Source organism: Pagrus major, chromosome 8 (assembly GCF_040436345.1).
Source record: "Pagrus major chromosome 8, Pma_NU_1.0".
Taxonomy (NCBI): domain Eukaryota; kingdom Metazoa; phylum Chordata; class Actinopteri; order Spariformes; family Sparidae; genus Pagrus; species Pagrus major.
This window is the reverse complement of record NC_133222.1, coordinates 10,470,554-10,482,631: the sequence shown is the minus strand read 5'-3', so window position 1 is coordinate 10,482,631 and position 12,078 is coordinate 10,470,554. Positions and strand designations below refer to the sequence as shown.

The following is a 12,078-nucleotide window of genomic DNA, read 5'->3' as shown; positions in this document are numbered from 1 at the left end:
GCCACAACATGTTACTTTTGGAGTGAGCCAGGATTGCAGTGTCCCCTATTTGCAGTTTTTATGCTTAGTAAAGCCTAAGCTATGTGTACTCAAGTCTAGTTGTGCCCTAGTCTATTACTAAACTCATAGTTTCTCCCAGTTTCAGTCTTCAGAATGAAAACAAAATGCATTCTGTGACAGAAAATTCGTTTTTTTCTTTCAAGAATGCACAATACATGTAAAGTTACAGCTAATAAGAGAGTTGTGTGTCAGATATATGCACATAGCATGGATCTGTACGGGTTCAAGTTTAAGAATAGACTGTGACATATCCATATATATAATTATTCAAAGGTTTGCTGACATCATTGTTGAACTTCCTCCCTGATAGACCAGTGAAGCCAGACATTCAATCAACATTAGGATTTAAAAATAGGCATGGCGGTGGCCCGTGCAGGTACCTGGATAATCAATTTCAGGTTTCATAGATTCAATTTGAGCTTATTTCCATTTTCATTTCTACTTGAATCAATTTCCTTTTCTTTTTTCTTGAAGCACCAACACGGGTTGAGGATCAAGCCGAGACATCATGTTTTCTGTTGCAGACTGTACTATTAGGAGACATTGTGATCACGCTCTAAATTTGATAACTGTTAATAACTTTTTACTTTTTCAGGATCTATAAATAGCCTCGGAGCTACTGTAGTCTGTTGAGTAAAAAACCCTCACAATGCAGGCAGAAGAAAAGGTTATATTTAGAAAGGAGGGGAGGAAGAGCAGCAGCTGCGATGTAAGATATCTGAAAATGGAAACTGCTCCCAGGGGTGACAGCTCCACTTTAATTATTTATTTTCCCTTTTTAATATACTGATGAAGACAGCATCGTCGGGGCACGGATCACGCCGTATGGGGCCCGCTGACGTTGGTGTGGCTCCATGTGAGCTTTGGCCTTGTTCTGATCCATCATATCTCTGTGGACAGCAGGTCACTTCCAATCATATTCTACATTACGCACCATTTCAATAACAGCTGCACTTCAGGTTGTCTAGGCATGAGCGTTGAGACAATCAGCTCTTAGAATAAAATCTATTTATTTGGGGGCACATGTCACAGATTCTGCTGGACTCAAAACAATAATTCACACAAATCAAATAAAGATATTTAACCACATAAAGATGGACGGGACGCATCCTTCTGACTTGGTGACTACAGTATGTATGTGCTGTTCTATAAAACCACCTTCTCCATGATGTGCCTCGTAAACAACATGTTCCCGTGGGGGCTGAGAAGGCAATCACAGGTGAGAAATCACTGCCAGCATTGACGACTGGAGTCCTGAGACGTCAAGTGTTTGGATGGGTCATAAAGTGATTAGTCCCAGTCTCAGAGGGAAAGAGCAGGGGTCAGAGGACTAATGATTGAACGTGGTGGTGGTGGATGTGACGGTGGCTTATAGGCGACATGTGCAAGTGAAAAAAATATATTAAATAAAAGCACCACCATCCAAACTCATCCAATCTGAGCAAATGCCTTAAATAAAAAGCCTTTCGCTCCTTTGTGAAATGTTATGTGTTGGATTTACCTGTTCCATGCAGGGCTGAGAACATCACTGTTCTCATTAGAAACTGCTTCTGTGCTGTCTCATAGCAACCTAAAAATAGAAATGTCCCTATTAGGCTGTATAGCTGTGATGGCTGCTACAAGTTTTGGCCTCTTTAATTGTGCAGTAAATATATATTTATATATAGGTGTGAAATATTTGTTTTTGCTCCATCTTTTCATGTATCGAGCGGCGAAACAAGCCCAATCAGAGACACGGTCGGTTGGAGATTTTGCAGGGAAAAAGCTCAACTTATGATTTGATGTTATGTTATGGAGATAATCACAACACATCTGTGTGCCATGTGACCCAAAACATTTGCCTTTGTCAGGTTTTTACAGCTGAATTGTCCACATGGCAGAGAGGAAGGCTTTTTTTGTGACTGCAGATAGATTTAATCTTATTTATAGCACACACAAAAAAAAAACTACCACCACAAATGTTTCCCCCTCATTTCCATCATGTGTAGGCCCAACAGTGTCAGAGTCTTTCCTTTACAAGTTGTCCTTTTGTAACAGTTCAGATAAAAACGCACACGCACGCACATTTACATGTCTTTGGGTGTAAAAACGCTCGTTTTGTTTGTGTCCTGCAGATGTGAAGGGATCAGGACAGAGGCTTTTCATCAGACGCAATTTATTTTTGGTCGACTCTGACGTCAAGAGAATACACGTTTCATTCAACATGCAGGGAAAGTAAGTTATTTTTAACCCGCAGCGTCTCCAGGTTGTGATCCTTGAGTGCGCAGTGAAAGGAATACTCCCCATTGGACTGATGTAGTGCGCCTCCATAACAAAAGCCACGCAGCTCATGTGCGATGGTGCCAGAGGAGGTACGGCACCCTGTCACCTAAACCAGGACGCGTCGATGGGAACGGCCACGGCTAAAAAAAAAAACAATATATAAGGGGACATTGGCTGTAACCAAACTTTCTATTTGAATCATTCGTTTTTCTTCTCCCCTCTTTCATGTCAGAGCAGCGGGCACTTTGAGAGCATGGGAAACCTCTCCTCCGACCAGGTAAGAGAAATCACACACACTAAGTTGCCTTGAGAAATTATTAATCTAGAAAAATATGATTTTTTTTTAGAAAAAGAAGGTTGATCAATTCACATTTATGTCAATATCTCGAAGCGCTGCGGTGGTTTCTTCATCCTGGGAGGCTGGTAGAGAAGATAAACCTACATACATTACACATAACATCAGATGTATGTGTGTTATATATCATGATTATTAATGTTTGCATTATATATACAATCTTAAAGGAGGCGTTTACTGGAGAGTTAGACGATGATTGTGATGGAGCGCGTCTCTGTAGCCAAGTTATCCAAAATGAGGACCACGCACAGCCGCTCTTACGCCTCACACTGTGCCGTTATGATCCTGTCAGGCCAGGTGTTTGTACTGTCACTTTTTCAGTTTTATATATTTTCAAAAAAATCACGTTGACGCAAAGTCTCTTGGGCATATTTCTGTGCCAGTAGGAACAGATTCATGGCTGGTGTTTTTTGCGCACTTTCGGGTTGGTGGCGGATGCTTTTCTTTGTCGCTTCCATAAATAAATATGACTAAAAGCTGCTGCTATTAGATGAACTTTGATTTCTGATATCAAATTATAATCGTCTGATCATCCATTTAGTGTTTGATTGTGAATCTAACAGGTGTTGTGCAAGCTGTCTCCTGTTTTTGAGCTTCAAGCACTTAACTACATTTTTTTAACACCCTGCTTTAATCTGAGTTATCATTTAAAGAATATATTTCCTATATCATAAATCTGTTAAGAGTAAGTGATATTTATAATCTTTAAATTGTAATAGACTGCCACCTGCTGGTTATGATTTAGCAAACCATTACAGGTAATATGAGGCTTATATTATAAAGATTTTGCAATGTAAACTGAACCCCTTCACTGATTTGTCCAAAGGGCTGTGAGCTGTAACTTAAACACTGAGAACATCTGAGATTGGCTGGGAGATGGCAGATATTCTGGAGCTGCGGACAGATGGGAACTCGCTCCTGAAGGCGGTGTGGCTCAGACGCCTGAGACTAACCAGGCTCCTGCTGGAAGGAGGCGCCTACATCAACGAGAGCAATGAGCGTGGAGAGACGCCGCTCATGGTGGCCTGCATGTCCACACACACTGACCAGCAGAGTGTCGGCAAGTCGAAGCTGGTGAAATATCTGCTGGACAACCAGGCAGACCCCAACATACAGGACAAAGCAGGTAGGACAGCTCTGATGCACGCCTGCATCCACAAGGCCGGACACGAGGTGGTGGATCACCTGCTGAGCAATGGAGCCGACCCCAGTCTGGAGGACAGGAGCGGGGCCTCGGCGCTGGTCTACGCCATCAATGCAGATGATAAGCAGACGCTAAAACTGCTCTTGGATGCATGCAAGGCTAAAGGCAAGGAGGTCATCATAATCACCACTGATAAATCACCGTCTGGCACTAAAACTACCAAACAGTACCTAAACGCCCCGCCATCACCGGGGCTGGAAGAGAGGCCCTCCCCAACATACTGCACCTCTCCGTCTGACATTAATGTTACTGCATCTCCCACACCCGAGCAAGAGCCGCAAAACACAGTCTTCAGTTTCCAGACGAAGCTGAAAACCTCGAGTTCGGCTGCGAAGCTCGCCAACGGCCCAACGTCTCCAACACGCCGGCCTGCAAACCCCAAACGTGCACGTCTGCCTCAGCTGAAGAGGCTGCAGTCTGAGCCTTGGGGGCTGATTGCTCCCTCAGTCCTGGCTGCAGCCGCCGCCCATGAGGAGAGTAAGAAGGCCAGCTCTGATGAGGATGTAGTCGCAGGGGTGAACGGACTCTCTCTGAGCAAGAGGTCAGTTCTGTCTCGACACAACAGTGTGGATGGAAAGGACAGTTTATTCCCACCAGTGGGCGAACAAGCCTGTAAAATGACAACCTCACTATCAGTTCCTCCAACGTCCAAAGCATCATATGAGAGATCTCTCTGCCAGCACCAGCCGCTGGCACGGCGCAGCACTGTGCCAACAGAGCAGGAGAGCTGCAGCAGCAGTGGACCCGCCAGTCTGAGAGACACAATGCATAGGAGACGTCTGGGGAACGATCACTATGACTCAGACTCACAGCTCTATTTAGACTCTGCCATGTTAGACTCTCCGAAGGTCCCAGTGGAGCGGAGGAAACTAAACACGTCTCCACTGGCGATGCTGACCAGCTCCAGAGAATCTCTCGACAGCAACGCCAGCCCCTCCTCTCCCAGCACAGCACACAGGCGAGCGCCGGGCCTCCTGGAGAGGAGAGGCTCGGGCACGCTGCTGCTCGACCACATCTCCCACACCAGGCCCGGCCACCTGCCCCCGCTCAACGTCAACCCCAACCCCCCCATTCCTGATATCGGGGCGAGTAGCAAGCCCTCCTCACCTCTGGCCACAGGTATTAGATCTATAGCTCCAGTAGCACCAAACACACCAAAGAGAGGCGGCCTCAAGTCCAAGAAGAAACTTGTGAGAAGGCACTCTATGCAAGTGGAGCAGATGAAACAGCTTTCTGATTTCGAAGAGCTGGCTCATTAGTTAGCGATGGTGTTTATGCAGCACATATTGTGAGGGTAGAAATGTTAACACCACCACAAATTGTCAGGAAGTACATCCATAGGTTCAGCTGTGTAGACTCACAGCCATCTAGATGTTGAATAATGTATTATTTATAAAATATATATATATATATTGAAACTGAGCAATATAGGTAGATTTCTTCCCTGTGTTACACCCAACCTTAAGGATTATTTTCTTCACAACATCTGCTGTTTATGTAGTACAGTTTTGAATGTAAATGCCAAGACATGGTACTTCTCCTCTAAACTAGCTCTCTTACATGATAATGTAATACGTAGGGAACATACAGGGTCCATTCGTAGCCAGCAGGCCACTTGGGTGCACTTTGTGCATATGTAATTAGCACCATTAATGGACTTTCTTTGGAAAAAAGAAAAATGTGATGCACTTGTCTGAGATGTAGCTTTGAGTAAGATGAAATTTGACTGTTTGTAGCAAATTTGTACAAAGTGCCTTCAAGATAAAGAAACCTAAAAAAAAAAAATAAAAAAAAAAAAGAGTGGACAGATACATTTAATGTATTAGGAGCATTTTTATTTCATGATGATGTAACCAAAATGTGTTTTATTTCAATATCGTTGGTCTCACATGGAACTAAATGAGTAGACGTGATGTGAGTGAATGAAAAACATGCCTTAAGAAACAGGTAAAACAATGGGCTATGTATAACAGCACTTTATCGCCCAGGAGGAAAAAAAAAAAAGAAAATGTTGCTATTAACAGTGTTACAAGATACTTTCAAAGCACACGTAATTCTTATATTTTGAATTCAAGTAACATTGAATGACATTCGAGTTCATAGTCGGCAGAGATTAGTGAAACTTGTCAATTTAAATGTCATTTCACGCTAATGGCAATCAAACTAAAGATCATACAGCTTCCAAGTAACTTACCTGTGAAGCAGTGCTTCTGTTAAAGAAAAGAAAAACATAATTTAACCCATAGTATTTTTGCAAGTAGTTTGTTGTATATTATAAATAAATGTCTATCACTTGTGATTTTCTGTTTGTTTACTTATTGATCAATTAGGAGGATGCTCAGCTGATAGTCGCCACACAGATGCTCATTAGAAAGCACACCAGTCTTTCCTCAGGCCACTTGGCAGTCCGTCGGTGCTGATGACGATCGTCACCGTGGTCATCATCATCATCAATGTCACTATGATTATGCCAGACCAACCATTGAGGCACTGAGATCCCACAGCTTCTTGGCAGCTTCATCATCCAGACCCTGAGGGGCCGCCGTTTTAGGAGCGCAGTCGCTGTAATCAGTGCAGAATTTAGTGTTAAACATGTGACTCGATCTGTTCCCGCTGTGCTGGTGAAGTCACAGGAATAAGATATTATTGGTGACTACAGATGGGAATCAAAGGGTAACTTACAATACATATTATCACAGTACTTTTTATCTAACATGATGTAGGTTATTCAGATTCATTTGTGATAAGCATCATGAACAAGAATGAATCAATATTTTCCTTAGACAGCAGAGATAAAAAAAAAGGGTATGTATGAAGTAAAAGGGGGTTGTTGTAGTTGCAAAACCATGTAACCCAACTCTGTCCTCCTCAGCTATATGGATCCTTTTAAGCTATTTTAAACGAATGGTTTTCTGGCTTCACAGCTCCGCTATCATCAACTTTAGTTTCCACCTGAAGCAGGCAGCTGATTTCTATAGAATAGCTCTGATAAACACACTGTCCCAGATGGCAGACTGACAAACGATAGCTACTAGCTGGTGATGGGCAGGAACGGGTAACAAACCCGGTATCAAACGAGTTCTGGGACTGAATTATTGAATACCGCACTGATAAGCTCCAAAGTTAACGGTTCTTTTATAATAATACAATATATTTTTTGAAACGCTATAAATAAAAAAGAACAGATAAGAGTAGCGAAATAGAACCGAACCAGGAGTAAGGAGTATCAGTAAGAGTAGTATAGATAAAATCCTAATGATACCCATCCCTCGTGGAGAGTTAAAAGGAGAGCGAAACGTTCAACAGGTGGCAAAGAACATGAAATCAAACGTCATACAAATGTTACTCTGTGTCTGCTGGATAAAAAGGCACCAACATTACGAGGTGCTATTATTACAATGTTGTGCTTAAAGCAAATGTAAACCTACCGTGACGTAACTTGTTGGTTTGTGGAGTGAAATTTTTAAAGCCTCGAGTGACTATATTTGGACGAGAGAGTGGAGCTCTTTCCTGACTGACGGTCACCACGGTAGCTTGTCAATCACAAGCACACCCTGCTTTATTCGTCTATTTTACTCTAAATGCTGGCCATTAGAGAGAATGCACTTTTCAGGAAGTTGCACAATGGCTTCTAGGGAAAGCTCTGTCTATAATTCATTAATTCAATGGTTAACTGTTAACTGACGGGGAGCAGCAGAGGTGAACAGGTACCAAGCCCCTATGTTGGCTCCTGATGTCTAACAGAACATGTATTGATTTTAATGCCTCTGATAATGAAGCTGCTGTCTACTGATCCTCACTGACTGACCTGTAGTACAGTCCACTTTCATTCTGCAGGCTCTCCTCCACAGCGCAGTGGATGGTGGTCTGGGCGCCTTCTGTTGGAGTCTTGATGAAGAAAATGAGTGGTTTGTATACAATTCTCTTCCACAGGGGGATCATGGGCCAGAAGTGTCGGCCGAGCTCAGTCCGGATTACTCCAGGATGGAGGCTGTATGTTGTTACTCCGGTACCTGCAAAATTACAAGGCGTAGGAGTTATCTGAAAATAAACGCATAGACACACTTTCTGAAATGCTGCCGTATGTCGGGTGGAAGATAAAAAAAGGTTTCAATACCTTGTAGCTTCTTAGCCAGCTCCCTTGTAAAGAGGACGTTGGCTAGTTTACTTTGTCTGTAGCTTCTCCAAGGGTTGTAATCTTTATCCTGGTGTATGTCATCAAAATAAATTTGACCTGTCGGGTGAAAACAGTACATACTGAATGACACTGAAAGGACAGCATTCATGAGAGAGGAAAAAGAAAATCCACACCTTTTTAGTGAGAAAGAATGAAAAACTGCACCTTTTTCATGAGCTAAACTGGAGACGTTGACGATGCGGCTCGGAGTCGACTTCTTCAAGAGATCCAACAGGCAGTTTGTTAACAGGAAGTGACCCAGGTGGTTCACACCGAACTGCATTTCGAAGCCATCTTCGGTCTGCCATTTAGGACAGCTCATAACACCTAAAAGTCCGAATATTAGTTTGTTTATGTGAACACTGTCTCAAAGCTGTTGGAAAATGTCTCACCATCAGATGTCATTGTTATTTTTACCTGCATTATTTATGAGAACATCCAGCCTCTCTTCACTCGCTAGGACATCTTTGGCTAGTTCTCGCACCGACTGTAGAGATGCCAAGTCCAGCTTTTTGACAATAACATTGCCATTTCCACTCCTCTTCCTCACTTCCTCTGCAGCTTTGTTAGCTCTGTCCATGTCTCTGCAGGCCAGGATGACCCTCGCGCCTGTAAACACACCAGCAAATCTTGTTTATTTCAAAATTAAATGAGGTAATTAAAGGCTAGAATATACAAAAGATAGACATGCAGCTAACCCCTGTTAGCCAGGTCAATAGCGGTTTCTTTGCCAATCCCAGTGTTGCCGCCGGTGATCAGGATGGTCTTTCCATCCAGCCGGGCTCTGCTGCGACACACTCCACCTGCCATCCATTTCTTCACACTAAAAAGTCCCACTCCTGGAAGAAAAGTCGACACAGTTACAGTAAACGAATCTCCTCTAACCATAATACCTTAACTTTAGAGTTTTATATCAAAGTCCTGCAGAGTTTTTATTTTGTTATCTTACTTTACCAAACACTGCCTTCATATCCTGAAGGACTGATGATGAATAATTAATCCACTTATCAATTAATCAATGATTAAAACACATCTTTGTAAGCTACTCCCAGAGATGGAATGCAACTTCTCGCCTTTACTCAAGAAAGTACAAGTACCATAAAATTATACTTTTCTGCTAAACTTCCACTCCAGTACATTTTGGAGGCAAATACCTTTTAGTCACCGCTTTTTTCTAAATAACTTTAAAAACTAGTTACTTTGCAGATTGCATGCTGCATCAGAGCCAAAGTTGCGCAATTTTTATATAATTTATTGATCGTCATCAGATTTTTTTAAATTTAAAACTCTGATGGTGATAATCAGAAAAATGCTGAATATCGAATCAGCCAGACCGATATTTGGTCAACCTATTATATACAGTATATACAGTACATACATGTAAAGCTATGTATATTTTACTTTTAATTGTACTGAAGTACATTTAATGTCAGATACTTTCAGATTTTTACTCAAGTACTATTCGTGTGGGGGACTTGCACTTTTACCAAAGTAATATTCTAACGTGATGTCATCACTTTTAGACAAGTATAACTTTTGGGTATTTTTTACAACACCAGCAATTCCTACAAAAACGCTACAAGAAGTCTGTTTTGTGTGCTCTCAAAAGTCAGTCTCGTCTCTTTGTTTTGATATTTCATGCATTTAAACCTGTCTTGCCAGACTTGAAGATCCCTTTCATAACAGAACCATTATGGAAGTTTTGGCTTTACTGTGTTTTTATCCACACAATTTAATTGTGTCTCCGGACTGGCTGATTTTGTGTATCTTGTATTGTTGTCCAACAAATCTGTTTATCCATCCATCTGTCTGTCTGTTAGCCAGACTAATAACATCCAACACCAACATAATACAGAAACAAGAAAACACACTTAAATTTAGTGTTTTGCACTCTTCATCCCTTTCCCACTTTTTCAACTATTCATATTCTTTTCAACTTGTATCTATTCTCATTAAATCCTTACAATGCTACACATCTTTGATACATAAAGCTGTCAAAATGACATTAAGTGACAGCAATATAATGAAAGCTTACTTTATTTATTTAAACTGGGAAGGTGCAAAAAAAAGTGTACTAGCTGTACACTAAAGCAGATATTACATAAGCACAAAGCAATAAAGGTACATGTCAAATTATTTTCAAAAACACCCAGTTTGAATTATAAATAATAAAACTGTAATTATTGACAATATGAGTGCAAGTTCAGTTGGCCTTGAAAAGCATGCAACCCCACTGCTTGAATAACAGACTGTACACAAGGCTGTGGTAGGTCGCTCAATCATTAGCCTCACAGGCTGTAAGAGCTGGTTGATTTCTCCTTCAATAAACAAAAAAACATTCATTCAGTGCATTACTTACCTGTGAGAGTGACCAGAGCGATAGTTTTGGGATACTCGAAAACAAATGATCTTATCGCTGGTAAGGTCTGCATCGTCCCAACCAAACTTTACACTGTTTACACTGAATTAAACCCTTTTCCTGACTGTTATAGTCCGGTTACAGCGTCCAGCCTGTATCTCTCTTTAATTAAAACGGCCTTTTATAACATGAGCTGCAAAATTAGTTCACAAAAAAGACTAGAAACCTGCTCTCAAAGCTCCTGCATCAGTACAGCTCCCAGGGCACAGCTACATAACAGGCTGACTTCCACCCGGAAGTCCCGCCCCCCGTCAAGAAGGAGAAGAATCCTATTGGTTGTTTCATTAAAGAGCTTCTGAGTGACATTTTCTATGTTATAAAACCTGTGAAAGTTTTTTAACAGTTAAAACAACAACAACAACAACAACCATAATAATAATAATAATAACGATAATAATAATTCTAATAAAAATAATAATCATAATAATGATGCCGATATAATAATGATGCCGATAATACTACTACTACTACCACTAATGATAATAATAATAATAATGATGATGATGATGATGATAATAATAATAATAATGATAATAATACAAATAAAAATAACAATAATAAATACAGCTGAAAACAAAATTGAAGAACATATTACATTATAATAATTATAATAACATCTTAGCTTTACATACCGCCTTTCAAAAGACCCCAGGACGCTTAAGAGGGATGGCTGGGCAGATGACTGTGTAGGATGGACAGATGGAAGGTAGACAGAGTTAGCGGAGGTTGTAAGCCTTGGTGAACAGGTGGTGCTTCAGGAGTGTTTTTGAAAGTGTCCAGAGATGGGGCATTGCAGATTGGACATTATAGCACAGTTAAAAGTCAAAATACTATAATAGATACAAAATACAAGAATAATAAACAGTTGTATATAATAAACAGTAATTAAGAGGAAGTAATTACAATTGAAGCAAACTCTCACAATGATCTTATTATTATTAACAATCCGGATCTATCAGCTAGTTTTCATTTTACATTGCCTGTACCAGTGATATTATTTGCCCTAAAAATAGATTTGATTGTGTGTGTTTGTGAGAGTCAAACTGTGTGTACACACATAAAAACAACAACATCTTTTTCATTTTGACTCTTTCAGGATGTTGTGAGTTAAAGCTCCAAGTGCAACCTGATTTTTCTGTGAGGTCCCGACTTGAAAAGGTTGAGAGCCAATGAACTAAGGGGCAATTTGATGTGTTATCACTGGGCCTCACAAGCGAGATTTTGTGTTTAGGCTGGGAAAGGTGTATATTTAATTTGACCATATGTGTATATTGCTCTCCTGATATATTATGTTGTTTCAAAATAAAAACAAACAAACAAGGGGGAACAATGTTAAACTGCAGTTGAGATCTTTTATAAACTGTTGCTGGTACATGAACAAATCCATGAGCTGAAATCCTCCAGCAGAGGTCGTTGTAGGCTCAGCATCACAGTCTGTGTGCCTTCTGGGGGAGTCCAGTAGGTGGAGTACATACATAATATCAGACCTCAGTTTTATGTTATATGCAAAGTTACCAGTCAAGTCTAAGAAAGCACTTTATATAGCATGAAATTATACCCTACACTCATGCGAGCAAATTAAGACGTGTCGCTGCTGTTGT

General features: G+C 40.9%; 2 protein-coding genes across 2 annotated transcripts; one reads left to right on the top strand and one right to left on the bottom strand.

The window, feature by feature from the left end:
* Window positions 1-3,553: 3,553 nt before the first annotated feature.
* ankrd34c (ankyrin repeat domain 34C) lies at window positions 3,554-5,140 on the top strand. The gene has a single exon (XM_073471749.1). The coding sequence runs from the start codon at window positions 3,554-3,556 to the stop codon at window positions 5,138-5,140; it is 1,587 nt and encodes a 528-aa protein (XP_073327850.1).
* Window positions 5,141-5,694: 554 nt separating this feature from the next.
* LOC141000868 (retinol dehydrogenase 12-like) lies at window positions 5,695-10,681 on the bottom strand. Its single transcript, XM_073471750.1, has 7 exons — window positions 10,418-10,681; window positions 8,757-8,897; window positions 8,476-8,667; window positions 8,224-8,385; window positions 7,999-8,115; window positions 7,690-7,894; window positions 5,695-6,443 (listed from the first exon to the last, which is right to left on the bottom strand). The coding sequence occupies exons 1-7, from the start codon at window positions 10,488-10,490 to the stop codon at window positions 6,347-6,349; spliced, it is 987 nt and encodes a 328-aa protein (XP_073327851.1). The 5' UTR covers window positions 10,491-10,681; the 3' UTR covers window positions 5,695-6,346.
* Between the last annotated feature and the right edge of the window lie 1,397 nt (window positions 10,682-12,078).